This window comes from Trichoderma evansii (genome assembly GCF_050947405.1).
Source record: "Trichoderma evansii strain SZMC 28006 chromosome Unknown GGI43scaffold_3, whole genome shotgun sequence".
In the NCBI taxonomy this organism is placed as follows: domain Eukaryota; kingdom Fungi; phylum Ascomycota; class Sordariomycetes; order Hypocreales; family Hypocreaceae; genus Trichoderma; species Trichoderma evansii.
This window is the reverse complement of record NW_028145203.1, coordinates 266,969-294,081: the sequence shown is the minus strand read 5'-3', so window position 1 is coordinate 294,081 and position 27,113 is coordinate 266,969. Positions and strand designations below refer to the sequence as shown.

The window sequence follows — 27,113 nt, the reverse complement described above, 5'->3', positions numbered from 1 at the left end:
TGGAGCATTTCACACAACAAGTTGGTGAAACGGCCATTGAGAATCGTAAAATTCTCGATTCATCTACCCTGCTGAGAACGCCGGACCTGCAGGGTCTCGGGTATCGCTAAAAACGCCGGATTATATGCCCATTCCCTTGTCCCGTTATTGTGCCATGGATGCATCACATGGAAGAATTGTTAAGCTGAAGAAAAAAAATTATTCACCTCCTCGTCCCATCCTTTTTTGTTTTTTTTTTCAGGTGTTTCTGCATTTAAGCAGAGACCTTGCCGGGAGCGCGGAGCTCACGGCCAACCTTGGAGCGGGCCAGGATGCTCTCACGGTCCTTGTCAAGCTTGAGCTTGGTGACGACGACGTTGGAGGGGTGGATGCCCAGAGGGACGCTCTGGCCGCTGGCCTTGTCGCGGGTGACACGCTCGACGTGAATAACGTACTTGAGACGGTAGACGGAGGTGACCTTGCCCTCGCGGCCCTTGTTAGAGCCACGGACGATGGTGACCTCGTCGTCCTTGCGGATGGGGATGCTGCGGACCTATTGGCGCAAAATTGTTAGTTTTCTGTGGTAGAAAATCTTGTTTGCCGAATTTTACGTACGTTGTACTTCTCACGGAGCTCCTTGCTGAGAGGGGCGCTCATGATGACACGGCGCTCGCCAGAGCCGGCCTTGAAGTGAGCACGGCGGCTCTTGCTTCGGGAGGAAGAAACGTCTATTCATCTTTCGTTAATTCCAATATTCAATCAATGAGTTGGAAGTAGAGCTAAACTTACTCTTGTTCAGCTTGACCATTTTGGCGGTTGGATTTTAGGCGACGAGGAAATCCTGTTGTCTGGCGTTTGGGTGATGAGAGGAAAAGAAAAAAATCTAGCAAAGGTTGGCGGTTAGAAAATTGGGGGTCAAATTGGTGGGCGAAATTTTGGCGGCTGTGGATATGCACGTGATTTGGCTTGCCCTACTGACGCTTAGCTTCTGCTAGCCTTTAAAGGCGATAGTCCTTCATTTCTCTGCTTAGTCATCACAATGATGCCAGTAGAGGATCGCTTGGAATTTAACCTATTGCCTAGGTATGCGAGATAAGCTATTGAGATAGAGTCTCCAAGGGCTCTCCGACTAGCCTTTGTGAGCGGAATACGGTTTTTTTTGTTTGTACGCTAGCTATGCATGTTTGCTTCCCTTTAGTAATAATATACAGTGTTTTATCTAAAGCCCTTGGTCGTCTATGTGTAGCATATCATCATGGGGAGGCCGCAACGCCACATAGAGAGTATTATACAAGGCCCATGGATCATCTTCAAGGCCGTTTAGTTCGAGGCAGGAGGAGTAAATCTGCCGTTGTTGTCATATCTCGCTTCTATTTTGAGTCAGTAATGGAAAGTAGCCAGAGATCAAGGCGCCGTAAAATCTTACTGAAGAATGTATAGTTTAACGTTACAGTTTCAACGCCTTTCATGTTGACATCGTTCAACAAATCGGGATCCAAGTAGAAGAATACTGGCATATCCACCGTCTCGCCAGCATTTAATCTCTGCTCTTCAAAGCAGAAGCATTGGATCTTGCTAAAGTAGCCTGCGCATTGGGCGGGCGTCACGCTGTATGTTGCCACACCAATGATATCTTTATCGCCGAGATTCGTCGCCTTGTAGAATGCCAGGGCTGTCTCGCCGGGGAGAACTCGGACCTCTCGCTGCTGAGGGACAAATTTCCATGGAAGGACGTCAGACACGGCAGCGTTGAAGGTGACTTTGATTCGCTTCGCAGAAGTGACGGGGACAAGACGAGTGGCGAGGTCATCGCCTTCATCGCCGTCCAGGCCATAGGCGCGGATCGGTGTGCCACCCCAGCCAGTGGTTTGGCAGATCTACAGCCAAATTAGCCCATTGATCAATTCAATTGACGGATTTAAACTTCACGAACCATTTTGTAGAGGGGCACAGCGCCATATGCCAGGCCAAGAAAGCCAATTATCGCGCTGAGGGTCCAGTAGCTGCAGAATATATGAGCCTAGTCTTCTCCACACAAATTGCCCGCTCAGAGAGAGTCCCCATACGTTGAAGTTTTATTCTTCTGGTTGTATTGCGCCCGAATGTTTTCCATGTAGGCGGCATGTGCCTGCTGCCGAGGCGGCGTCTGCGGTTCTCGACGAGGTCTTGAGATTGAGAGATTGCGGCGAAAGTCTGCGAAATTGGGGTTGCGGCTCTGTGGCCGGGCGTTTTGGCAGAAAAAACAAGCCCATTGTGACATTGAGCTTGCTGTCCGTGAAGGACTGGTGCGCACAAGGCGCAATGCGTTATTCATTCTTGTTGCGTTGCGATATTTGCAAGCGGTTGAAGAGGCAGTAATTCTTGCATGTAAGCTTGAATTTGGCGCTAGCATCTCTAATCTGATAGCGCTCAGTGGCGTGACATCTCATGGTGGGGCAGCGGTTCGGCACGGCTTGATTTGGCTCCAGGAGTTCAACTCTGCCAGGAACGCAATTAACATGTGCTCCGCTGCTTTGAGGTCTGATGTAGTCGAATTCGATGAGAGAAACAGAGTGTTAGATTAGGGTATCTTATGATAGCGCTGTGGGCTGGCTAAAGAATTGGTGAAGCGGGCTGATAACACGCAATGGGGCATCACATGTCAGACTTTGGTTAAATGGCCATATCCGTATCCATCTGTTTGTAATGCACTCAAGTTGGTATTTATGCTTATTACTATCTATTTCCAATTTCAATGTTTCAATGTCAATCTTGAATCGCAGCGTCGTGCTGGTCGTGTCGTCGTATAAATATAAAGCCCAGGCTACTCCATACGCAATGGGAATATTTCTAAACAAAAATAAGACTGAAAAGAAAGAAAACAACGCTATTTCAACATCTGTCGAGGTTTTATGCCAATTTTTGACGTCCATATTTCTTCTGAATACCATTGACAAGAGGTTTCACCACCTTTTGTCTTCCAGACTGTGCCAGCCTCTCCAGCACCTGGATGATGAACACTTGGATGGCCAGAATGATAAGTCGCAGTAGTTGATCTAGCAGACCTAGCCTCGGAACCCTTCCACGACTATAGGTAGAGTCTCGCATCTCAAAGGGGAGCTTAGCACCCAGATGATCCTGAGCCACTTGCAAGCCGCTAGTGAATCCATCTTCGTGGAATCCATATCCAGTCCACGCCCCGATATAGCTAATCCCTCTCCTGTCCTGTATGTAGCGCAGCATTTTCTGCGCACGCACAGACGATGGAGTGTATAGAGGATGGCTATAGCGAAATGTACCTTGGACTTTGCTTGGGTCAGGGCGCTGGATGGGATTTAGAGTGACCAAAACATCTCCAAATGGATGCCTTGGAATGTGCTGCAGGATGTTCATGTTATACGTCAAACAGACCTTGTCCATCATGGCCTTTCTCGTTGAAGAAGAAGACGATGTAAGAAAGTTCCAGCTTGACCACGCCTTTTTGTTTCGTGGCATCAGCGACACATCTGAATGCAGCACTGCCTCGTTTTGCGATGTTTGAAAGCAAGACAATATCGAGCGCTCCTGCTCTGTAGCAGAGGAGCCGAGGATGGATAGTGCTTGGTCACCATGAGTCGCTAAGATGACATGGTCATAAACTTCAGTCTTGCCATTTTCAAGATGCAAAAGAACTCGACCCTGGGAATCATTCGAGACATTCTTGACCGCAGTGTTGAGAAACAGATGGTTGGACGGAAAGCCCTTCATGACAGCATCGATATATGATCGAGCGCCATTTTTCAGTGTAAGCCACTTTGGACGTAAGGCTAGTGTCGATAGCAAGTGGTGGTTCCATCTAAGTAGATCGTCAGTAGGAGAACGGATGGCCAAAAAGGTATGTTTGACTAACAGGAAGCGGACAAGCGTCGTCGCAGGAAACTCTAATGCGCATTTATCCGGGCTGGCACTCCAGATAGCAGCTGTCATGGGTATCAAATAGTCGTCTCGGAAGCCATCCGAATACCCTTCTCGCTCCAGGTATTCTCCAATGGTCATGGTCTTGCTAACATGGTTCATCATATGCTCTCCTCCATATCGAGGCTCATACTCCTCTTCGTCAATGAGCAAATCTAGTGCAAATTGGCTAAAGCGAACGATATCAAACAGCGTCCTCCACATCCTAGGAGAAAATATATTTCTCTTTTGGCAGAAGATAGTGCCCAAGCTCGTGCTAGCCCATTCAAAGAGACCCCGATCTCGCGATACGCTAAAGGTCATCTCAGTGGGCTCGGTTGGCACTCCGACGGTGGGCTTTCCAACCCTGCTGAGGAAATTCAAGAAATTGGCTAGACATTGGATGAGCGCTTGGTTAAATACAATCGGTCATCATTGACTCACGGTATGTCGCAGTGTTGAGGACGATGAAGCCGGTGTCAACGTCCGTCGTGTACTTGCCAGCCTTCCACTGCACAGTGTTGGCGTGGCCGCCCAAGCGGTCTGCGGCCTCGTAAAGGTAGACATCGTGATACGTCCTGTTCAGGGCCCAAAGCGCAGCAATGCCCGAGCAGCCGCTGCCGACGATGGCCACTTTCTTCCTGGTAAATCTGTTAACAGAGTGGCTCATGGGAACGGCGGTTTGTGTGTAAGTGGCGATAGATGATGAAAGTCAAGGCGAAGGACGAATATTAAGGCTAGGAGAGGCTTCAGCTGCCCAAAAAAAATAACCACCCAAGAGCATTTGCACATGTCAGAGACTCGAGACGAGCGGCCTCGAGAATGACTAGGGCAAGGGGGGGAGGAGCTGCCGGCGCCACCGATGGAACTCTGCATAAGTGTAGCGGCGCTGATTCGATGACACGGAATAGATAGCATGCAGGAGAATCAAACAACTCACACATGCCGCGGTTCTGCTCGCAGGGGCATATTTACTTGCAGTACATGCAGCGATCTATGCTAGTAAGTACTCGGTACTGCGTCTGTGCTGCTGATACACGCGAAAGCAAGGGATCGGATCACCACAGAAACAAACAATCTGGCCACCGGGTCGGGGATTTTACAGGAGAGGCTCCTCTGTGGTTTATGTACTCCTAATGGGCTGCCAGGGTCATGGACGGGTCATGAACGATCGAGGACGCAAGCGGCTGAGCTAGCGCCACAGGTGGCTGGTGGTGGACGCTTTCAATTAACCTGCAATCTGCGACCTTGTGAAACTCTCTCCTCATGCTACCTCACATCTGGCTATGGAGCACGGATGAAGGCGCCTAATACCACTATCTGGACTTGTAAGCCAACGATTTCGGCACATCTCGTCAGGGGCTGAGGTGGTGGGTGGCAGATAGCAGCCGGAAGAAATAAGCTACTCTTAGCACGACCTGTCTTGACAACGAGGCGGTACTGGGCACGACTTGACGCAACGACCAGGTACTGGCCAGGATGCGATAACGCACTCGCATAAGACTCTACAGCAGAACCATGGTCTGATGCAATTACGTGCCTCGACGTGGAGATACATCAGTGGAGCAAAAATTTCTGTTTGCCTCCATTATCACATGCTTTCAGCTGGTAAAAACCAAAGGCCGACGTCTGTCTATCGGTTCACCCTCGCCATAGGCGAATCAGTCCACATTCTAATGAGGCCGCTATGCGCCTTCGCTATTCTTACAGCAGCCGGTGGCTGGCATGTCGAGCACTCAACGGGATCGGGAAACGTGGGATTCGAATCACCAATTCTTGAAAGCGCCGTGTAGGATAACCTGCATCTTATATACCCGGCATCTCAACTTTGCGCCATTGACTAGACGCTTAGCCTTTAAATTCTTCGAGGCCGGGAGAATCAACTTTATTGAAGAAAAGAAGAAAAAAGCAAAATTTGCTTGCAGCTGTGCAGAGATAATATCGCCCAGAGTGCACGGACCATCTGCTTAGTCACTCTGCCATGCTTTAGCCGTCGCTTTGCGCTGGAATAGGCTGCACTGTTTAGAGTTACTTTGAGAAGCGCTAAGACAAGGTACTCGGCTGCAGGCATCATGCAGGGAGAGTACATGGCTGCCCGCAGCAAGACAGTACCCCCTCTTATTATTGCCCAGCCGACCTGTCTCGAATTTGGGTGCATACGTACGATGACGGCGATTTCTACGGTCATCTGAGACGGCCATTTCTCAACAACATCAAAAAAGCCAAGCAAAACGCAATACCCATCGCAAATTTCGAAGCCGTCATCCCGAATCCCCTTTTCTGCGAATCTCTAGCGGAATTTCTCTTTGATAGCCGATCGTCTCTTCTCGAATTATCTCCGCTGCTCTCCTTGCCTCGATAAGCAAGATGGCGAACCCTCTCGACACAGATGCTGGCTCGGAACTCTTCAGCTCCTATGAGGCCGAACTCAAGCTCGTACAGGCTGACCTGGCGCAAAAGCTAGATCAGATACCTGATCTGTCCGGTGAACCACGCAAGGCTGCCGTTAGCCAGGCTGAGCGCGCCTTGGAGGAGGCAGATGAACTGGTATTGTTACCAACTTTTCCACGCATGAACAAAACTGACGTTTTTCTCATGTAAATACAGCTCGGCCAAATGCGACTTGAGAAGCAAAATATCCCCACGTCCGCACGAGCCAAAGTTAACCAGCGCTTCCGCAACTACGAATCCGACATCGATGCGAGCCGCCGAAAGCTTACAAGTCTTTCCTCTAACCGTGCTGCTCTCTTCGGCTCGCGGTACACTGACGAGCCGTCGGGAGACATCAACTTAGAACAACGACAGCAGCTGCTGTCAGGAACCGAGAGACTCGACCGAAGCACACAGCGACTTCTATCCAGCCAGAGACTCGCCAACGAAACAGAGGCTATTGGAGCAGAAACCCTGGCCGATTTGCATCGTCAGGGTGAAGTTATTCGTCATACGCATGATACTCTCTTGGATAGCGAAGGATATGTTGACCGCAGCGTCAAGACTTTGAGGGGGATGGCTCGGAGGTAACGTAATGTCCCACCGGCAATGGCAAAGCACAAAATATTGATGGTAAATAGCATGGCGACGAACCGAGTGATTACAATTTCCATCATTACCGTCTTAGTGCTTTTGATCATTGCTGTGATTTTCAGCAAGTTCCGATGAAAGCAAGGCTTTACTTGGAGTAATATCGGCGACCCGGAGTTTATATAACTGGACTTATTGCTTGGCTTTCTTTTCTTTCCTTTTTGCACAATACAGATTTGCACATACAGATCATGCGAGCACGGGTAGCAGCAGGGCAATAATTGCAACAATAATGGTAGCTAGATCAGAGGTTAAATAGCGTTGAAACCCTCTCTTCCTCAGCACGCCCCGTCGAGACTACATCATTTATGTCTTATTGTGTTTACCTTTTTTATACTATACAGGTCAAATAGAGCGTTTTCGGTATCAAAAATTCCTCATGCATGCGCAAATTCCTCTCATTAGCATAATTGTAAAGTCCTCTTCCAATAAGACCGGAGTTCTAGTCAGCCGACTTCAGCCTTGCTGTTGGTGGTTGGGACACAAGTGTGGGGTATATTAGTATATTGCCGAGATTGATCCGATACATAGCCGGCATTGACGCGGCCGCTTACGACAGGGTTCCTCCCGAGCTCTCAGTCTTTTACCCAATCGTTTTTATTAGCCTCACAAAACTTTCCTCCTCCCACAAACTCCAATACTCCCTCTCCGCAACCTCCACCCCCTCCCTCACGCGACAATTTCTTCTTCTCCTACCACTATTCCTTAATATTTCTTGTCAGTCTTTGGCGCATTGGCGCACTCTTGTATCTATTTCTTTTGATAGCCCCTGGTCGCAGCTTGCTACGTGGTCGACGTGGCCTCACGGCCCACCATGTCTGAATTCTTAGGGTATGCAAATGGTCCTCCTCGCTTGATTGTTCCCCCTAAGCTAACAAAAGAGACTCTAGATCCCGCATTTCACTCATTTCCAAGAGCGATATTCGGTGAGAATATATGCATCTCGTTCACAAAGACGGTCACTGACCTCTAGTGAAGCTACGTGGGCACTTTGCACGAGATCAATTCGGACGAGTCAACAGTGTCTCTCGAGAATGTTCGCTCATTCGGCACAGAGGGCCGCAGAGGCGCCCCCCAGGAGGAGATTGCGCCTTCAGACCAAGTTTACGAATACATTGTCTTCCGCGGTAGCGATGTGAAAGACTTGCGTATCGAAGAGCACCCCTCAATCAAGGAGAACAAGCCCCCTCCTTCTATGCCCGATGACCCGGCCATTGTCGGAGTAAGTGATACCCTTTCATATATTTTTCAAAATCATTTTACCCTTTCATGATGAAATATTGCGGATGTAAACTTTTTGTCACCGTCGGAAAGCGCAAACCATGTCGAGATTTCCGTTGCCTTCCTTCTGATCTATCAAGGACATTTTTATCTTGCTTCAATTCCAAACTCTATTTTTGAAATATTGTTCTAACTGTTGAATAAAAGGCTCGAGCTCGTCCTGGAGCACAAGGACCCAACCAGAATGCCCCTCCCGGAGCTCCTTCTGGTGGCCCTCCTGGAGCCCCAGGATTTCAGCATCCTTACCCTCCCAACAACTTTTATGGCGGTCCTCCGCCTCCTGGCTCTTGGGGAAGAGGTGGACCTGGCCCTATGCCTGCACCAGGCTTTGGTAACATGCCATACCCCCCACCTCCGGGCTGGCTTCCTCCGGGTCAAGGTTTCCCTCCCGGCCAAGGCTTCCCTCCTGGACCAGGTGGCCCAGGTCCTTGGGCCAATGCTCCCTTTCCCCCGGGTCCTGGCGGCCCCCCAACCGCTGAAGCCGGTCAAGGCCAGCGGGCACCTGAGAACCCTCCATCAGCTCAAGATCCGTCGAAACCGCCTCCCATTGGACCCGGCGCAGACAAATCCAAGGGTGCACCTCAAACAGAGCCTAAATCCCAACCAGTAAGACAGCCTACCAACGCGCCAGCTCCTCCAGTAGAGTCCAAGCCGTCGGCTGAAGAGGTCAAGGCTGTGGCTACGAACTTGGCGTCAAACGGAGCTGTTAAGGCTCACGATGCGCCCAAGGCCATTCCTACCGGACCCAAAGGCAATCGTGTCCAGCCAGCTCTGCCTCTTATGGGACATGCTCACAAACCATTCCAGCCTCCCTTTGCAGCAGAAAAGGCGGCTCAAGCCGCTCAGCCTGCAGCCGCTGCTGGACCAAGCAGCGTGCAGGATGCTACTAGCGCAGCTAGAGCGGCCGTAGCACTGGCTATGGCGCAGCTGGGCAACCCCGCTGGTAATGCCATGGACAACTTGACGAACAAGGTCAACGAGATGCGAATCAACGCAGTCAGAGGCGGAAATGCCAATCGCGGTCGCGGACGAGGCGGCCGTCCTGCCAAGGTTGAAGTTCCTGACGCAGATTTCGACTTTGCCCAGTCAAATGCAAAGTTTAACAAGGAAGATGTCGTGAAGGAAGCCATTGCGGGTTCTCCGGCGAACGAGGCACCTGCCGTTCCCGTGTCAGAGGGTTCTGAGCCTTTGGAAGGCGCGGTCCCTGTTGCATACAACAAATCAAAGTCGTTCTTTGATAACATCTCCAGTGAAGCCAGAGAGAGAGCTGAGAATAACGGCCAAAAGCCCGGTGGGCGCGAATGGCGAGGCGAAGAGCAGCGCAGGAACATCGAGACCTTTGGCCAAGGAAGTGTTGACGGGGGCTACCGAAACTACCGCGGACGTGGAGGACGTGGTGGTCGCGGAAACCGAGGCGGCCGCGGCGGATATAGTCGTGGCGGTCGAGGAGGCCCTCGCCCACAATACCAGTCCACTGCCGCTGGCCAGTAAGGTTCGTTTAGAACCAGGCGACTTTCAATCTCAGTGAAAGTAAGGCAACAACGACACCAACAATATCTGTCTCAAACTCCAGAGACAAGAACTGATGTGGCGACATTTAAATACCTCATTATAGGCTCTTACTACGATTTGGGCCTCTACAATTTTCTATCCGTAATTCTCTTTTTACTAATGTACCAAAATCTTGCGATGTTTGCCTTTCGAAACTGCTCTGCAGCAGCTGCGAAGACGTTTAGTCATATTTGATTTGCTTTTAGCTCAGGATGTGAGCTACGGTTTTCAACGGTCGCGGAACCCGATGATGATGCCGGAGTTCGGATTGCGTTTCAATGGAGCACAGGCGGGTATTCCATGAATCATGAGGATACATGATGAACGAAGAACAAATAACCTCACCGGGAGTGGGATACAAATAAAAATGAGTTGAATCTTTATACTGGTCAATGAAGCTGGGGAAACGCATGCGGATATATGATTCTGTATTATTTTCTACGCAAAGCACACGGGTCTGATGAAAGCAGTCAGGCAATTGAAGCTTAATAAGTTAGTATCTCGTACTGGGTAAGAGCATTTTCAGCTCGTTGCCGAATAGAGTGAAAAGGAAGGGGGAAACCCCAAAGGTTGTTACCTACCAAGATATCAAGTGCTTCCAGGTTAACCCGGTGATGCTGGTAAAAAGGCAATTGTAACTATAACAGATCCGGGGCGCGTAGATCCGTGAATAATGACCAGCTTCAGCATTCGAAGTTTCTAGTCTTCGGGCAACACTCATGGCTGAAGTGGGTTTTGCCGCTCAGCCCCACTAAGAGCTCAAGGCGGCGTGACGCATAATAAGCTGAGCCCTATCAGTTCTTAGTAGCTACGTAGCCAAGTTAACCTGGAGCATTGAACTTCACCTTTTACTGCATGAAGCTTAAGACTTGCACCTGAATTGTCTTGTGCAGCTGACTATAGTAGCTTGACTCATTATTTTGTTGAGGGAGCACTGCCTCCATTTCAATTGAAGTGTTTTTATTTGAGCGTCGATTTATAAAGTTCTTGCTTTAACCTCTGGATCAATCATTCATTTCATCGAAGAGGGGCACACGTGGTAACCAGGTCTACATAAAGATCCAAAATGTCGACGAGACAGCTTCGCAAGCTGCAGAAGCAGAGAGAGCTTGAGGCAAAGGTCGACCAGGAGTCTGAAGGCAGCGATGGCGATGGTGGCGATGACGAAATTGTTCCTGTAGTGGCAAAACCTCGGGCGAATCTGTTTGCTGCACTCGGAGGAGACGATGGTGACGATGGTGATGAGAGCGAAGAGGTAGAGCAAGAACCGAAAGCTCCGGTTTCACCTGTGGAGGAACCAGCAGCTCCAGCTGCTTCTAAAAAGAGCAAAAAGAAGAAGAAGAAGAGCAAGAAGAATAAGGCGGCTGCTCAGGCTCAGGATGTTGAGCATAGCGAAGATGATGAGATTGACCGAGCAATCAGAGAGTTGAAAATTGAGCCGCGGGCTCAGGATGGATCAGCTCAGAACAATGCTTCAACGCTCAACAACATTCTGAAAACCAACCCTTATAACCTCAAAGTCGCCAATGAAATGCGAAACCTGTTCGGCCGGGACATCATTGAGTCAGCAGCGGTGGACGACGAGGAGCAGCGCCGCGGGGCACGCCGAAGGGGTATGCCGCAACAGATGGACATTGAAACTTTCCTCAAGTGGCCGACGGACGACCGCAAGCTGCCTGAGAGCTCTCGGAAACGCAACGTCTTTATTCATGGGAGGGAGCACTGGCCGTTGAGACCGACTGGAGGCCTGTCCATGAAAGAGCTCGGCAAGACTGCCGATGGAAATGGAGTCGAATACACTTATGTACACAACAAGGATTACGACGACGTTCAAACCATGTTTTTCGTACAGGTGCAGATGGGAGACCCTATGAGGATGGTGTACCTGCTCAAAAGATTTCGTGAGTAGAGCTTTGAACTCTTGTTAATGCTGAACATTTTACTGATATACATTGGGCAGCCTATCATGTTTCGACTTTACTCCAGGTGAGCAGCGTGGCAAAGCAAGACCAGAACATGGCTCTCTCTGCAGAGCTATGTGAGCGCGCTTTGTTCAGCTTTGGCCGAGTGGCACTCTCGTCATTTAAGCAAAATCTCGAGCATGGAATGGCTCGCTTGGATTTCAGGAGACCGGAGAATCGCCAATTCTGGCTCGCCGGATACCACTACATAAAAAGTCTTATCAGGAAGGGAACTTATAAGACTGCACTGGAGTGGGCGAAGCTGCTCTATTCTCTGGATCGCAGCGATCCTTATGCGATGAGACATATGATTCACTCTCTGGCCCTCAAGGCACACGAATCGGATTGGCTCCTCGATTTCTTGGGCCAATTAGACACAAAAGGCGGGCGAGATGACACAGCCTACCTGATCCAAAGCCGAGTATTGGCGAAACTACAGATTGGCGATATCGAACAAGCCAGGCAAGATATCGTCGATGGAATGAAGAAAGTTCCCTGGTTATACTCGGCTTTGTTCCAAACGTTGAATCTGGACATACCACCGTCTATCTGGGGTGTCAAGGCTGAGGGAGGCACCCGCCCCTTTTTGACGCAACTATATGTGCATCAAGTGGGGGATTTGTGGAATAGCCCCGAAGCAAAGTCACTCTTGGAAGATGTTGCCAAGAGTATCGATCGAGCGGACATTGATAAAACAGAGGCCGCGATCGATCTCCCAATTGACATGGGCCTCGCCAGGTTGGTTTTCTTAAATGGGGAGACATCTCTCATGGGACTGCTGCCGTGGGATGTATTTGATCAACAGCCCAATTACGAATTCGATCCACTGCCGCCCGCGGAGGAAGACAACATCTTTACGGCAGAAGGATGCAGGCTCCCCTGGCGCGAGCGGCAGACCACCAGGGGGCACCCCCCTGCGGCTCTCGAGGAGTTCTTTGCCCAGGTGGAAGAGTTGATTGGGCAGCCGGGCAGAGGGGCAATTGCTGGAGATGAAGAAGACGAAGGAAATCCAGTAGGACACCAAATGCTAGCATTGCAACAATGGGCCAACGGTGAAGCTGGGGATTTTGGACGCGAAGGGAATGCTACGAGTGAGGGGCTTGAGCAGGATGTTGAGAATGAGGCGTTGGAGAACGCTGAGGACCAAGGGCTCATGCAAAGATTCATGCAAATGTTTGGATTTGGACGTGGTGCCGGGGCGGCAGATGCGACGGAGACCGGGGGCCATGAGGCAGCAGGAGGGGAGGAGGAGGAAAATGACGACGATGAAGCTCGTAGATAGTGCACACTGCTACAGGGCTATGAGTATATAGAATGCATTTGCCTTAAGCGGTAGTTTCTGTCCTATTGGATGACTGCTGATAATGAGCTTTTCCGTGCATCCGTGCATCCATACTTGGGCAAATCTGCCCTGGCTGCTGTCACCCTGCCTGGTCATCAAGCTGGTCATCAAGCTGGTCAGCACGTATCATGGTAGTTTAGAAGCCGCTATAGTGAGATGAAGCACCACTATTCCGCAGTATAGTTGTCTTAATTATATAACCATGGAAGCGTCATCTACTAGTACTATGCGTGCAGGTAGGATTCTAGGATATGCAGGTATAAGCAAGTACCCGCCCTCGCCTTTTTCCGAGCCGTCTGCCGCTCTATCTAGGATGATCCTTCGGAGTAGAACAAAAGTATTAATAGCAATACTAGCGGTACTGCTGATGACCAGAGTCGATCATGCCAAGCCCTACACTACTTATCTGATTCCCTCGGTGTATGAGAGAAGTGATGACTAAATACAGGGACTGATGGTGGTTTTGTTTACTACGTAATAGTGGAACGATTGTAATAACTATGTATTAGCTTATACTACATGTACGGAGGAGTATAACAATACTTAAAGCATGTATTGACTGATTCAGGTGGCGCTCAAGTTTCCATGTTGAGAGCGCGCGCGTTGTCTGAAAAGAGATGTCGGTATTTGCCGATTTGGCTGGAGATGGATTTGTTGTTACATGGCAATGACATGACAAAAGAGCGCATCAAGCCAAATTGACTAGATTCTCGCTTGGTTGCCCAATCAGGGGATTGCAGCGTTTATCGCTGTGCCCCGGTAGAGAGTGAATAATCTGATATTACATGGTAAGCGCGCTACTATATGCCGACTGTTTGAGATATTTTTAAAACACTACGGCGTCTCTATTTTCTCACTCTACGGTCTTTGCTCCCAGCTTCGTCGGGCGGTGCAAAAAAGACTGGGCAGAAAAGGTTGAGGGTGGCCGGGATGAGATCCACTCCGTCATCTCATCAACCTTGTGTGTAAAGGCCCGGAATCTATTTATACACGCCGGCCAAAAAAGGAAGTGCTAGCTCCGGGGGAGAGGATGATGATGATGCTTTGGCCACGCCCGCCGCCACGAAAAGAGAGAGATGGAGAGAGATAGATGAGGGGCAGAGAGAGACAGAGAGAAGAGCAAATGGGAAAATGAGTATGCAGGGACCAAGAACATAATTCCAAATCTTGCTCGGGCTGAATTGGTTTACAATGGCGGCGAATAGGGCGAAGAGCGAGCTGTGGAGATTAGAAAAGGCGCGCCTGGCAAGAAACGTACGTCGAGAGGCTTTGCGCTAACAACTCTTGGCTAGTGGAATATCTACAGGAATTTCCCGTTTGTGTCAGATATCGGCCGATTGCCCTGTTTTTCGCTTTGTCTTCTTTTGTTTTTAGCCTTGAGGAGCCGAGAAAGACGGGGAGTTTTTGGCTAGGGAGGGGGAGATGTAGGATGCCTGCAATTCCGGAGTCAAATTCCGAGTCGGCAATGGGATTTGTCCCGTACGGGCCATGCTATGCTGCTCTCAGTTGGCGGCTATCCGTCAGGCAACGCCTAGAACAAATGACGATGAATCTGCGACTATAGCTGCAGCCAATGAATGACGAATCTGCTACTATTGCTGCAGCCAGGGACGGTTAAAGCTATACCCCCTGCCTCGACCGTAATCCCTAACCCGTAACTCGCGTTCTACCGTTATGGGTATGCTGTCCGATGAGAAGAGGAGGAAAAAGAAAGAAGCGGCTGAACTGAACTGCATCTCAAGGGCTTAATGTCGAGGCGCCGCGGAGAAAAACAAATTGAAGGGGGAAGAGGGAACAAAGAGAGAGAGCAAGACCAGGCAAAAGGGTCAATGCCGGTCCGTGAGTACATTTGAGGTTGACGGGGACGGGTTTGTGACTCGGTCTGGTAAAACAAGTGGGTTTCTATCCAAAACTATAGCCTTTCTGTTCTGTCTTGCGAGACAAGGACTATCTACAAGCAGAACAAGCAGCGGTGCTGCTGCTCTTTGCGTGTAAATACGCGTAAACAAGGAGAGCGGTCGGAGCTTTGCCTCAGGAGAGTGATGCTGGCCAAGCTGAAAAGCTGCTGCCTCAGAGCTGAGCACTACTGTGATGCTACTGCGTTGCTACTGCGTACATACATATACCGCTACTCCAAGTTGCCTATTACAGTACATGCTGGCATATACTACAAGCAATATAATATACATGCTACTGCTAGCACGTAGCACAATCGCAGTAGTATTCGGTAGTGCCACCTGCAACAGCTACGCTGGCGGACTGGTTGCATCGACGATCCCTCTCTGAGCCTAGATACGTGTCTTGCATAATCCAGTACACACTCTCGGCGTAGACGTGCGAATAGCTGCAAGGCCATTCGTCCGACCCGGGTGTCGTAGCACTCGGCCGGGAAGAGCGAGGCTCCATAGCAACAAAAGGGCTCAGCTAGGACTCGGCTAGGACTGCAATGCTAAAACAGCACTAAGAAAAAGCTGCTCCGAGGCTAAGGGCGAAGGAAGCATGGTGGTGTGTTCGATATTAGTCGTAGCTGCGCTGGAAGTGGTAAGAATCGGAGGTTTGGCTCCTTAGCCTGGGCGATTTGTATGTACAACCCGCGGTAACTGCCGCCGTTCTGGAGAGTTTGGATCTCTCTGATTCTTGCTGCTCTGGTCTCAGCCCTTTTTTCTCACTAGTAATACCGACCAAACGTGTCAGCAATTAAAGCCGTATCTGCTCCGTCAAGACTTGGCGATGGCCTAGGAAATGCTGCTCGAAAGCGGCCAAGTGCTCCGGCGGCGCTGCAGGCACGGCAATGTTACCGCTTATATCGATTTGGTATTACTGCCCACGGACGACTTTTTTTTTTTTTCTCTGATGAACCCGCATCGCCCACGACGTTACCCCCCCAGCACCCACCCTCGCACGAGCCGCCGGACCCCCTTGCTTTTTGCGGCTGCAAGGCGCTGAAGAGCGTTCAGGGATCCGGCGCTGCTAGTGCTAAAGCTAGCGGGATTTCATACTTTTAGGAACTTGCCGCACAAGAGCGCTGCTGACAGGAGAGCTGCAATGCAGTGAATGAACGATTCCGACGTACTGTAGGTGTGTACAAAAATATGCAAGTGGATGATTGGCCGTGGACACTTTGGGGATGAGACACTAGTATATCCCCCAAGGCTGAATCTGAATCCGAGATGGGCCTGTACCTGGTAGTAGTAGGTGGTACTGTCAAGTGGTATCGGTATTAGTGACTGCAGCACGACTAAGATCAACACTACAAACTGCTACAACTTGTTGCTCCGGTGCTACCAACCTCTCTGCCACTACCTAGGTACTCAGGATGCTACCGTGGAGGCATAAGACGCCTGTAATACCAAAGTGGAATGGAGGCATCATAGCTCCATATCTGTGACAGCTTGCTGGGCCTTGCACAGACCAGAGTTTTTGACCGAAGACCCCAGCCAGACCGGCGATATGACAGGCGGGTGTTGGGATGGATACTCGGTTTGGTTGGTTCCCACGTCCGTACTCGTATACATGCATTCATGCTGGTGGCATATCGGTATACGAAGCAGTAAGGTAGAGAAAAGCAGTGCTCTGTAGTACGAGACGAGTGAGAGCCTTGCTTTTTACTTTTCGCTGGCACTCATCACGGCCTGTGGTGTTGGCCTCTGGTATAAGCATCGGAGTAATGGCAACCTTAATTGCCTGATGGAGCCGGGTGAATGCTTGCCTGCCTTGCCCAGCGCAAAGGCTGTTTTAACCGCGCCAAATTATCCTGATTTTTACAGCGTCCGCTGTCACTGGCAACTGCCGATAGGAGATCTCACCATTAGGCATATTATTTCTTATCGCATGTAATACCTGCCATGGGCCATCAGGGTCAGCGCTCTAGACGACGTCGTTGTTGTTGGGAAATCCCCCCGTCACGTGGTTGTGGCGCTGCCGTGAGGTCCCCGGCGCAGTCTGATGATCGGATCCTGTCCAACCAAGATCAAAGGTTGTTGCGTCGACTCCTTTTTACCTTAACTTTGTGCCCGGTCGAAGCCATTCCTGGCCGTCGCGCAGTAGCTCCGGACCTGGGCCCCGCCCACACACAGACCGGCGACGCTTGACGTTCTGCAGCAAGCAAGGGCAGGGCCATGGTTCGGCCGACAGTCTCGCTAAGACCAGCCCGTTTGATACATTTTGCTTCTGCGAGCTAGATGGTCCCAGAAAATTAGCTGCTAGGCATGCGCTGGCTGAAGGAAAAATAGAAGTCAAAAAAAGGGCGGAAAATAGGTACGGACTACTCCGTGTGTGCACTGCAGCTTTGGCTCTGACATGGGGTCCAGCCCACGCCAATCACAACCTCACACCCAGCTTCCGTCTCATCAATACACCGGCCAGATCGCAGGCTGTTGGAGACAAAAGAGATCTTTGTATTTCTTTTTCCGTTTTGGGAGACGCAAATCCGCGAAGACGCACATTAGCTGCGTGGAGGAACTGCTGAAACGGGCTATTCGTTGACCAATCACTCTGGGCCTTTGCATGACTGCCTGCTTCTCACTGCCTGTGAGAGACGAGAGACAAAGATAGACGAGAGAGACGAGTGTGTGGTGTGTGAGCACAAGAAAGAAGGAAGAGAGTCAGAACAGTCTCTCTTTTTCAAGCCACAGCCTCCAATCCTCTCTGACCTCCCCTCCCTTTCCCTCTGCCTTATCTCACGGCCTTTGTCACCCTCTCTGCCTTGTCGCTATGCTTGGCGTGCTACCGAATTTTGATAAGCGACCTGTATCGTCTCCTTGACATCACAAGCATTCTCCGCTAGTCGAGGGTCGATACTGTTTCCAATCTTGCCCTCCACCCCTTCTCCTCCGACTCGGCCGAATTACTCGGCCGTTTGGCCGTTAATATACAATCTCCCATCCCCATATTCTCATCTCTGCCCTATTCTATGCCAGCCGTGCCCACCAGATGGCTTCAATGCATACGTATCCTTCCATCACAGAGTCGGCAGTGGCTCCCTCGCCCGCCGCCATGGGTGTTGATGCTTCCAATCCGAGTGACGGAGCGAGTCCCTACGACACTTCCTCAATGTCTCAGCAGCCTTCGCCGCGACAGCTCCCGCACCAACACCTCGGCCTGGTGACACAGTCGTCGCAGCAACAACTTCACCACCAAGCGCAGAAGCAGCAGCAACACCAACACCAGCAGACTGCCCAGCGCAGCGTTAAGCGACCAAGGCCTGTCAAGTCATGCACAGAGTGTCGAAAGCGCAAGCTTCGCTGCGATCGTGCCTTGCCCTGCTCGCAATGCCACAAGGCGAACCGTGACTGCAAGTACGCGCCTGATCAGGAGTCGGCCAACCTGTCCGATGGCTCAGACGCGGAGGCTGCTGAGCCCAGCCGGCCAGCCAAGCGCAACTTTTCGCACAGCACCATCCCTCCCATGGCCAGTAGTCCGTACAACGAAGCTCCCTCTGCAGCTAGGCCAGCAAGACCTACCGATTCTACGAGCCTCCCGATGCTTGAGGACCTTTCCATACGAATGGAACGACTAGAGAAGCACATGCTCGTACGAAGCTCGAGCAGAACCGACCTTGGCGGGGGCAGGATAGTTGCGGCAGCGCCAGAGACTATACGGGGGTTGACGGTGAAGCGCGATGCTTTGCGAACTCGATATTTTGGGCAAAATGACCCTCGAGTGCTGTTGAATCTGGTAAGTATGGATGGGTGTTTGGATATAAATCAAATAAGCAGTCGACAGAGAACGTGCTCTTGCTTTTTAATGCGCTATTGTACATCGACAAATGGCTGACTTGACATTGCTTGTTAGTTTGACGATGCAAAAGCATATGTAACCCACAACTGCCAGCGAGAGCCTTTCCCCAGCTTTGAAGTCCTACATAAGCATATACGAACTGAATCGGCCAAGGCACTAACTCCAATTACCGTATTTGTGGACTCCATGATGCCAATTCACAAGAGAATGACAGATATCCTGCCGAAAAGGGCCATCTGTGATCGACTAGTGACTGCTTATATCGAGACATCAGAGACACAGTACAGGATCATTCATGTCCCGACTTTTGCGGAACAGTATAATCAGTACTGGGAGGGCAAGCCGCAGCCAGAACATTTCCTTCCGCAGATGCTGTCCGTGATAGCGGTGTCATCCAGATATGAATCGAAGTCCAGGGGCCTAGCTACCGAGCGCATAGACTCAGGTGTGCACATCCCGACAGCCTGTGCATTGATTCGGATTTGGTTGGATAGCTTGAAAGGCAAGCAGCTCATTGAGCTTGCTACGTTGCAGGTTGAGGTGCTTCTGCTACTCGCACAGAGGATGATCATCACACGTCCCCAAGATGCCTGGAACCAACTAGGATTCGTGGTCCGCATGGCCATGTCCATGGGCCTTCACAGGGATCCTTCAGAATTTGAGCCGCGAATGACCCCATTCCACGGCGAGATTAGAAGGAGGCTGTGGTTTACAGTTCTAGACATGGACTTGTACATGTCAATCCTCGCTAATATGCCCTGCCTCACTCGTGAGGGCGACTATACCTGTCGGCCGCCGCGAAATCTGGACGACAACGAGCTCTTTCCAGAGATGACTGAGCTGCCACCCTCGAGGCCCCTGGATCAAGTAACAGATAGTCAGATGCAAGTCTATGCGTCCATGACCCTCCCGACGCGGATGAAGGTGGCCCATATGATTAACCGCATCGACACCATCCGTGACTACCAGGAGGTGCTGGATGTAGGTGGAAAGCTAGAGCGATTCATTGAAGACATCAACTATATATTTCCGCGGCATGCCCTCAATGATATTGGGAAAAGCAGACTCTGGCGAAACCGGGTCATTCTCGATATGCATGTGCGACGGCCTCTGCTTGCGTTGTATCGGCCATTTGCCATGGCAGCCCCCGAGGCTCCGACGCTCATCTCACGAGCATATCTTCGATCCTGTATGGTGATATTAAAATATCTCGACGAGCTGGATCCCACTTTGCCGCATTTTGACGACATTTATCAAATGTATATGCAGTTGCTGAAGCGAGACTTGATCCAGGCTTCGCTGAGCGTGTGCTATTTTATCAAAACGGCTATTCGTCCTTCTGTCAGCAGCAGCGTGCTCGCTCAGCAAGGAATCAGGGCTTCGCCAGCGCCCTCAGACGATATGCCGTCTTATATCCCATTCCCGAACTATGTCCCAGATGACTTGATGCTTTGGTCGCCGTCGCGTCTCATTAGCACCGTGCAAAAATCAATCGAATTGCTCGTTGGGCAAGTTCGTGGCAGCGATCTTAAGGACATTCTCTGCATCGCTGTTGTGCTGGAGAGCGTGAGAAAGGCCGATATTCGAAGCGAGGAGATTACGAACAATTTGTTTGACCTGCTGAATGCTTGTTTGAGAGCCAGCAATGTGACGATGGAAAAACTCCGTAACCCATCATTGGGTAATGTTAATGAATACCAACGCGATGCGTACGCTCATGGTAGGATGCCATATATACAGCAAGGGTACGGCATGGGAGGCATGTCGGATCACACCCATGAGTTTGGCGGCTGGATAATGTGGGATGGTTGGGATTGATACCAGTCTCTGCGGAGACTTTTTTCTGTTCATTTTCTGTGTAAATCTTTCATCTTCCTTGTTACCTTATTGTTATCTGCTACGGCTTGGATGAGCGATGAATATGGTTACAAGTTCCCTTCCTCTATAGGAAAACTGCTCGGTATGAGATCTTGGTGAGAATTGGGCTCTTTGAGCAAGGTGACATTAGTCGAGTTTCGGATGGCTCTCGTGAGAAAGAGAGAAAGAGAGAAGGAAAGGAGATACCCATTGCGCGTGAATTTTTTTGGAGTAGGATGAGGAAACATTTTATGTTTCAGCTGGCTTTTTGTACAATACACGAAGGACGCATGGCTAGGTAAAAGAGGGTTAGCACCCGTACGGCATAGCAATATGTATGACGGTTTTATTATTTAATTTTCCTCGTTTCTTTTAACATGTGACTGCCTATTCTGATGTATTCTCCGAAAAACATTGTCTATACTTGGAAAGAAAATCGCACTCCTCTCTACCATCCTGTCTTCTAATCACACCAACCTCGCTTGCAACCCCCGTTCCTTGCTTGCTATTTTGTCAGCACCGGGGATCTTCCATCCCATTCGCTCACCTCAGCTGCCTTAATCAACCATTCTGCCAAGCTAGCCCTGCTAAGGACCGCATTCCAGCCGCAGCCTTGCCCATTGTCCGGCCAGATCCTGACTGCTTCGGCTGGACCTTCGGTCAATCTTGCCGCCCGAGCAAAAACAAAAGGCACGCCGCTATTGCGGATCAATTCGTCCATGTTGTTATGATCCTTGATGGCGATCTTCATGGTGCTGTGGTTTAACACGGCGCGAAGCGGCCAAGCCATGTTGTTCATGGATTCGCGCGCGCCAAAGAGGGAGTTTATGATGATTTTGGGAGGATGGCCGTTGAAGTTTGTGTTTGCAATGGCGGAGAGGAGGATCTTTGCGGTGGAGGTGAGGAGGTCGGGAGGGGTGTCGGGGGATAATGGTGAGAAGGGGTTTTCGGATACGCGACGTTGGTTGAGGGTTGTGAGGATGGCGGAGGGGGGTTCTGGTGTTGAGAGGGCGGTTTGGACGTCTTGGAGGGAGGTAGGAGTTCCTGTATGGCGGGTATTAGCTTTCGTTGTATGGTCTTGGAATTTATCTTATGTGGAAAAGAGTTTGAATTTTGGAGAAAAAGAAATGAAATTTTTAAGTACCTTTGATGACTGTGAGGTTTGGGTGTGGTTCGAGAGAGGTGGGATCGCGAGCGAGGACGGTGACAGTGTGGTTGCGCGAGAGGGCCTCGGCGAGAGCGAGACGGCCGTTGCGGCCAGTGGCTCCGGAGATGAAGATGTGCATTTTCTGTCTTTTTAGAGTAGTTTTATAAAAAGTATAATATTATTGATGTTCAATTTTGATGTTGCTCTTCGTGTGACGAGATAAATGAGGGGGTGTAAGTGAATCAAAGAGCAGATATTAGTATAGTTATGAGAATATGCCCAAATCAAGTTTAGAAAATGTCTTGGATTGATGATGGATTTCTACAAAGCCTCTGAGTTGTTTGATTTACGCTCTTTAAATACTTTTCCTCCTTTCCATTCATTTCCCTTCATTCGTAATGCCATTCGGCAGATTTGAAAGAGTTTGTCCACTCGGCCGATATATACACATATATAAAGTTCGGAGCCGTGACACTCGGCCGGTCAGAGTTCGGACTATTGCTCCGAAAAGGCCCATCACACTCCGTGCTTGTTAGGGATTACGTCACATGACTTGGATGGCTGAAGGTGTCATTTATATAAGCAGAATTATTCATCCCCTTTCTTGGCAACTTGGTTACAAATGCAGTTTGCCATTGTCGTTTTTCTTTGTAAATCATGAGCCTCGTGCCTGTGAAGGAGTCAGTAATGTTTAGTCGGTGCCTTTTACCATTACTGGTCAAAAACTCCGGCTTGCCGAGGAGGCTCAGTCAGCCATATTTTTCAGCAGTATAACCTGTGAGGAGCAGGTAATTGACTCGCTGCACCTCGGCTGGCCTTTACACACACTCGTAGAATAGCCAAACTTGTTTCCGGATTAAGATAATAGCGAGCACCGAAGGAGCTCACATGTGCTCGAGCTGCAATCATATTTCCACAAGAGGCACCATGTGCTTGGCCAGTATAGGAATATTTGGCTAAATCGGGTAATACGCATACGACGGACCGCCGCCAAACGAACCTCGGCATGGCGGCCCGGATTTGAGATCAGCGCACCTCCCCGCATTCTATCGGCAAGGGATGCAGATACTCCGTATACTCCGTAAGCAATGTCAGCTTGTATTTCCTACTACCTATATATATACAAGGGCGGTGACGGCGTCAGATGAAGGTGGAATCTTTTACATGCTTTACGTGAACCATCAATAAAAAATTAATTAAAGATAATTGCAGCCATGGCTCCCAAACAAAAGGCTCCGGTCTACATCCTTGGTGTGGGCATGACCAAGTTCATCAAGCCCCGGGGCAAAGTCGACTACACAGAACTGGGCTACGAGGCCGGCGTCAAGGCGCTCCTGGACGCGCAGATCAACTACGACGATGTCGAGCAGGGCATCGCTTGCTACTGCTACGGCGACAGCACCGCCGGCCAGCGCGTGTTTTACCAGTTCGGCCTGACCAAGATTCCCGTCTACAACGTCAACAACAACTGCTCGACGGGGTCCACGGGCCTGGCCATGGGCCGCCAGTTCATTGCCAGCGGCATGAACGACTGCGTCATGGTGGTGGGCTTTGAGAAGATGAACCCGGGCAGCCTGCAGAGCTTCTGGAAGGACCGCGAGAGCCCGACGGGCCTGTTTGTCAAGCAGATGGCTGAGACGAGGGGCGTCACCAACGCTCCGGGAACGGCGCAGATGTTTGGCAACGGCGGCAGGGAGTACATGGAGAAGTACGGCGCCAAGGCTGAGGACTTTGCTGAGATTGCGCGCGTCAACCACGCGCACTCGCCGAATAACCCCTACTCGCAGTTCCAGCAGGTGTACACGCTTGATGAGATTCTCAAGTCGCCCATGATTTACGAGCCGTTGACCAAGCTGCAGTGCTGCCCGACTTCGGACGGTGGCGCGGCGGCTATTCTCGTCTCACAGGCGTTTTTGGATAAGAGGCCGCATCTCAAGTCGCAGGCCATCTTGATTGCGGGACAGTCGTTGGCTACGGATGGCCCAAGCTTGTACTCGAAGAGTGATATCCAACTGTTGGGTGACGAGATGATTCGGCACGCCGTCAAGGAGGCCACTGTTGAGGCGGGCATTACTCCTCGTGACGTGCAGGTTGTCGAGTTACACGACTGCTTCAGCACCAACCAGTTGCTCGTCATCGACGCATTGGGGCTCAGCGACAAGGGCAAGGCGCACGAGCTGGTCCGCAACGGTGACATTACCTACGGTGGCAAGTACCTGATCAATCCCTCTGGTGGCCTCACCTCAAAGGGTCATCCTCTGGGTGCCACGGGTATTGCTCAGTGCGCTGAGCTGGTCTGGCATCTGCGTGGCTGGGCGAATAACCGTGCTGTTCCCAACACAAAGCACGCCATGGCTCACAATCTAGGATTGGGCGGCGCCGTGGTGGTGACTGTTCTGAGGCGAGCTGATGGCCAGGTCGCGCCGGTGGTTGACTCTGAGACGGTGGGCAAGATCAACAAGCTGGGATACAACCCGGCGGTGGAGGCGAAGGGATTCACAAAGGCGCAGGCAGATGCGGTGATGAGCAAGAAGGCGAGGAATGATTATGCGCTGCAGGAGACGCGGGACAAGGTCCAGTCGCGATTCTAAAAAAGCGTTTTGTGAAGTAAAAACGATTATGGGCTATGAATAAGCTTGTTTTTGCGTGTATTATAGTATGGAATTTTTATATATAACGACAGCATAGCCTATGCATAATGACGTACTTTTCTTTTCGTCTTAACTTTATTTTCTTTCTTTTTGAATCGTGGATTACTACCTTTGGTTGTGATACATATTACTACTTACGGCTATGATAGATATTACCACTTTTGGTATATGGTTGAATTACCACCTTGTAACTATGAGTATGATATGAATATGAATGGTTACCAATGATTATCAAGATGAGAAGCAGGATGAACTGCTGACACAAGCTTGCGCTGTTTGTGCCGAATATCGCATTCCTTGTCTCGTTCCTCGTGTTTCTATTGGCGTGTTGTACTCCGTGATATGCATCCGGCACAAATACCGCAAGCTTGTATCAGAACGGACGAGACAGATTCAACACAGTGGGAAAAGGGGAAGCGAGGAACAAAACAATAGTTTTCCCCTTTTCATATGAGCAAGTTTTAAAAATGAAGGAATTAAAGAGAAAAAAGGGCTCTTCTTTATCCTTATTGATAAGTGTTGTGCCTCCTTATTGTCGATTCTGTCCTCTTCGAGTCGCCTCCTGCTGCGTTTCACGTCTCGGTAGCAGCCGGTCCAAAACGAGTGAGCAAGTTTCATTTGGAGCCCCCGCCGCAGCTAACTCCTTCTCTTAGCGGGGTATTGTTTCTAGCGGATAAGGTTTAACGTACCTGGTACGCAGGAACACGAGTTAGTTTGGCTTTAAATCGCGTCAGCATGTCTGGAAATAGAAGTAGCTGGTACTTTAATCCCCCTTGGGACACAAACAGTTACAGCGAGGCCGTGGCGCAATTTGCGCTTTCGTGACGACCTTCCCTATTCCTGGTGGGGTTCTTGCCGTTGGCGGCTGCGATATCAGCGCAAAGGATCAATTATTAATCTGATTAATCCGGCGGGTGGTCAGCGCGTGCAGTTTATAAGAGAAGTGTTCGTCTCGCAACTTTTCTTCCAAACAGACAGATAATCAATCCAATCAATCAACGCACTCAACCTCTTCACAACAACGAACTTCTTCGTCACCAACACTTTTTCAACTTCCACAAACTCCATCCTCAAGCAAAAATGTCTTCCCACACCTACAAGTTCGATGTCACCATGACCTGCGGCGGCTGCTCTGGCGCCATTGACCGTGTCCTCAAGAAGCTCGACGGTATGTCATCATCCTCTTGGCATCTTTGCCCTCCTCCCTTGTTGCAGCAGCAGTAGCAGCAGTGCTGACAGAGTTTGCTCTTCCAGGCGTCGACAGCTACGAGGTTTCCCTCGAGAACCAGTCCGCTACCGTCGTCACCGCCCTGCCCTACGAGACCGTCTTGGAGAAGATCTACAAGACTGGCAAGAAGATCAACTCCGCCACTGCCGACGGTGTCTCTCAGTCAGTCGAGGTTACTGCTTCTGCGTAAAGAAAAGAAAGGATGCAGAGGAGGAAAATGAAAGCGAACAAGATGTTGCGAGGCAACTACATATGGCGAATATTTTAAGCGTCTGTTTAATGAAATAATGAATCTTCAAATTCCATTTAAACTTCCACGTCCGCTATGAGGGTGATGTCTTGACGAAGTATATCTGCTGAGTTGTCAGCTCTCCTTTTCCACGGGACTAGTAGGCGGGATCGAGTTTACACAAGACCTTTCTCAATTTGAACAACAAGGCAAAGAATTAGAGTAAGGCCAGTTGCAGATGTAAAAGCGTTGTAGCAATCAAGGAGGATATCGCATAAAGTTCCCAAAACCAGTCTGCAGTCCCAGTAGGGTAAGTACGGAAACGCATGGACGGCCAGATGGTTGCACCGTCATCAATCTTGCGCAACCACGATTAGATCTCTCGCTGAGAATGGCAATATGCTGAGAGATGGATCTAATAGATATTAGTCCATGATAACCAATAGTCATAGCCTGGACATGTTGGAACAACTGGTACGCCTTCCAACGTGCCTTGTAGCCCGGTCTAGGCCCATCAGCATTACTTGATAAAGACCAGCTGAACGTTCTCTATGGAGCCCATTACGACGACGAATCTCATAAGACATATTTTTGCGAAGCAAACCCCTACCAGGCCCAGGATTGATGGAATTGACACCTCATGCTCTAAGCTCAAGGCTCCGGTTTCCCCGCATCTACGAATCTCTCATCCGCAGAGCCGGACTGCGACGGCCGGAAAGCTTGACGCTTCCCACCCTATGAAACACAATCCCCGGACGCCCATCTATCAATAATTGGTAGCCTAATCGATGCACCCCGGATTCCTCTTCTGGAGGGGAGATGGAAAGCTGGGGTAAATACATACGTTCGTATAGAGATAGAGAAAATTAGTGCACAACTGTACTAGTAAAAGAGGGTTAGTGGGCTTAAGAAGAGGCTCTGAGCTGATCCGTTCGAGCGAGCCAAAGAGGCTTATCAGGGCCCGCATCTATCGGCGGAACGGGGTGGGCTTGCGGTCCGTCTATAATGGATGGGGTAGAATGTCACGGCTTGTTAGCAACTAGGATGTATTTGTAGGCATGGTTTAATACTGTTGTCAAATCGATCGAGAGGACGAGAGGAATCTGTTGGTTGAGGAAGAAGGATCTTTGTGGGGATAAGAAGGGGATAACATGG

At 50.2% G+C, this 27,113-nt stretch overlaps 11 protein-coding genes across 11 annotated transcripts; 6 read left to right on the top strand and 5 right to left on the bottom strand.

Moving 5' to 3' along the window:
- Window positions 1–21: 21 nt before the first annotated feature.
- Window positions 22–961, bottom strand: GGI43DRAFT_395368 (60S ribosomal protein uL24). Its single transcript, XM_083204867.1, has 3 exons — window positions 769–961; window positions 595–707; window positions 22–532 (listed from the first exon to the last, which is right to left on the bottom strand). Exons 1-3 carry the CDS (start codon window positions 785–787, stop codon window positions 254–256), a joined length of 411 nt encoding a protein of 136 aa, XP_083063810.1. The 5' UTR covers window positions 788–961; the 3' UTR covers window positions 22–253.
- On the bottom strand, window positions 949–2,457 carry GGI43DRAFT_395367 (cytochrome c oxidase assembly protein CtaG/Cox11-domain-containing protein). Its single transcript, XM_083204866.1, has 4 exons — window positions 2,046–2,457; window positions 1,913–1,982; window positions 1,406–1,856; window positions 949–1,349 (listed from the first exon to the last, which is right to left on the bottom strand). The coding sequence occupies exons 1-4, from the start codon at window positions 2,369–2,371 to the stop codon at window positions 1,300–1,302; spliced, it is 897 nt and encodes a 298-aa protein (XP_083063809.1). The 5' UTR covers window positions 2,372–2,457; the 3' UTR covers window positions 949–1,299.
- Window positions 2,458–2,868: 411 nt separating this feature from the next.
- On the bottom strand, window positions 2,869–4,561 carry GGI43DRAFT_380195 (NAD(P)/FAD-dependent oxidoreductase; the record flags this gene model as incomplete). Its single annotated transcript, XM_083202946.1, has 3 exons — window positions 2,869–3,793; window positions 3,848–4,283; window positions 4,336–4,561. 3 exons carry the CDS (start codon window positions 4,559–4,561, stop codon window positions 2,869–2,871), a joined length of 1,587 nt encoding a protein of 528 aa, XP_083063808.1.
- Window positions 4,562–6,169: 1,608 nt separating this feature from the next.
- Window positions 6,170–7,194, top strand: GGI43DRAFT_235625 (v-SNARE protein VTI1). The gene is made up of 3 exons (XM_083200590.1): window positions 6,170–6,438; window positions 6,499–6,908; window positions 6,963–7,194. Exons 1-3 carry the CDS (start codon window positions 6,259–6,261, stop codon window positions 7,048–7,050), a joined length of 678 nt encoding a protein of 225 aa, XP_083063807.1. The 5' UTR covers window positions 6,170–6,258; the 3' UTR covers window positions 7,051–7,194.
- A 592-nt stretch (window positions 7,195–7,786) lies between these two features.
- On the top strand, window positions 7,787–9,744 carry GGI43DRAFT_380193 (Scd6-like Sm domain-containing protein; the record flags this gene model as incomplete). The annotated part of the gene is made up of 4 exons (XM_083202945.1): window positions 7,787–7,803; window positions 7,863–7,898; window positions 7,951–8,194; window positions 8,401–9,744. 4 exons carry the CDS (start codon window positions 7,787–7,789, stop codon window positions 9,742–9,744), a joined length of 1,641 nt encoding a protein of 546 aa, XP_083063806.1.
- Window positions 9,745–10,609: 865 nt separating this feature from the next.
- On the top strand, window positions 10,610–13,396 carry GGI43DRAFT_395357 (transcriptional repressor TCF25-domain-containing protein; the record flags this gene model as incomplete). The annotated part of the gene is made up of 2 exons (XM_083204864.1): window positions 10,610–11,705; window positions 11,765–13,396. Coding segments are annotated over exons 1-2 (2,114 nt in total), but the record flags the coding sequence as incomplete, so codon positions are not given.
- A 3,338-nt stretch (window positions 13,397–16,734) lies between these two features.
- GGI43DRAFT_235517 (uncharacterized protein) lies at window positions 16,735–17,316 on the bottom strand. Its single transcript, XM_083200589.1, has 2 exons — window positions 17,108–17,316; window positions 16,735–16,947 (listed from the first exon to the last, which is right to left on the bottom strand). Exons 1-2 carry the CDS (start codon window positions 17,225–17,227, stop codon window positions 16,843–16,845), a joined length of 225 nt encoding a protein of 74 aa, XP_083063804.1. The 5' UTR covers window positions 17,228–17,316; the 3' UTR covers window positions 16,735–16,842.
- A 786-nt stretch (window positions 17,317–18,102) lies between these two features.
- Window positions 18,103–20,664, top strand: GGI43DRAFT_420709 (transcription factor domain-containing protein; the record flags this gene model as incomplete). Its single annotated transcript, XM_083207850.1, has 2 exons — window positions 18,103–18,783; window positions 18,901–20,664. 2 exons carry the CDS (start codon window positions 18,103–18,105, stop codon window positions 20,662–20,664), a joined length of 2,445 nt encoding a protein of 814 aa, XP_083063803.1.
- A 397-nt stretch (window positions 20,665–21,061) lies between these two features.
- GGI43DRAFT_395345 (uncharacterized protein) lies at window positions 21,062–22,055 on the bottom strand. Its single transcript, XM_083204863.1, has 2 exons — window positions 21,848–22,055; window positions 21,062–21,747 (listed from the first exon to the last, which is right to left on the bottom strand). The coding sequence occupies exons 1-2, from the start codon at window positions 21,987–21,989 to the stop codon at window positions 21,209–21,211; spliced, it is 681 nt and encodes a 226-aa protein (XP_083063802.1). The 5' UTR covers window positions 21,990–22,055; the 3' UTR covers window positions 21,062–21,208.
- Window positions 22,056–22,785: 730 nt separating this feature from the next.
- Window positions 22,786–24,579, top strand: GGI43DRAFT_235318 (thiolase-like protein). The gene has a single exon (XM_083200588.1). It carries the CDS (start codon window positions 23,065–23,067, stop codon window positions 24,439–24,441), a length of 1,377 nt encoding a protein of 458 aa, XP_083063801.1. The 5' UTR covers window positions 22,786–23,064; the 3' UTR covers window positions 24,442–24,579.
- A 1,002-nt stretch (window positions 24,580–25,581) lies between these two features.
- On the top strand, window positions 25,582–25,919 carry GGI43DRAFT_380188 (copper metallochaperone ATX1; the record flags this gene model as incomplete). The annotated part of the gene is made up of 2 exons (XM_083202944.1): window positions 25,582–25,669; window positions 25,756–25,919. 2 exons carry the CDS (start codon window positions 25,582–25,584, stop codon window positions 25,917–25,919), a joined length of 252 nt encoding a protein of 83 aa, XP_083063800.1.
- Window positions 25,920–27,113: the final 1,194 nt, after the last annotated feature.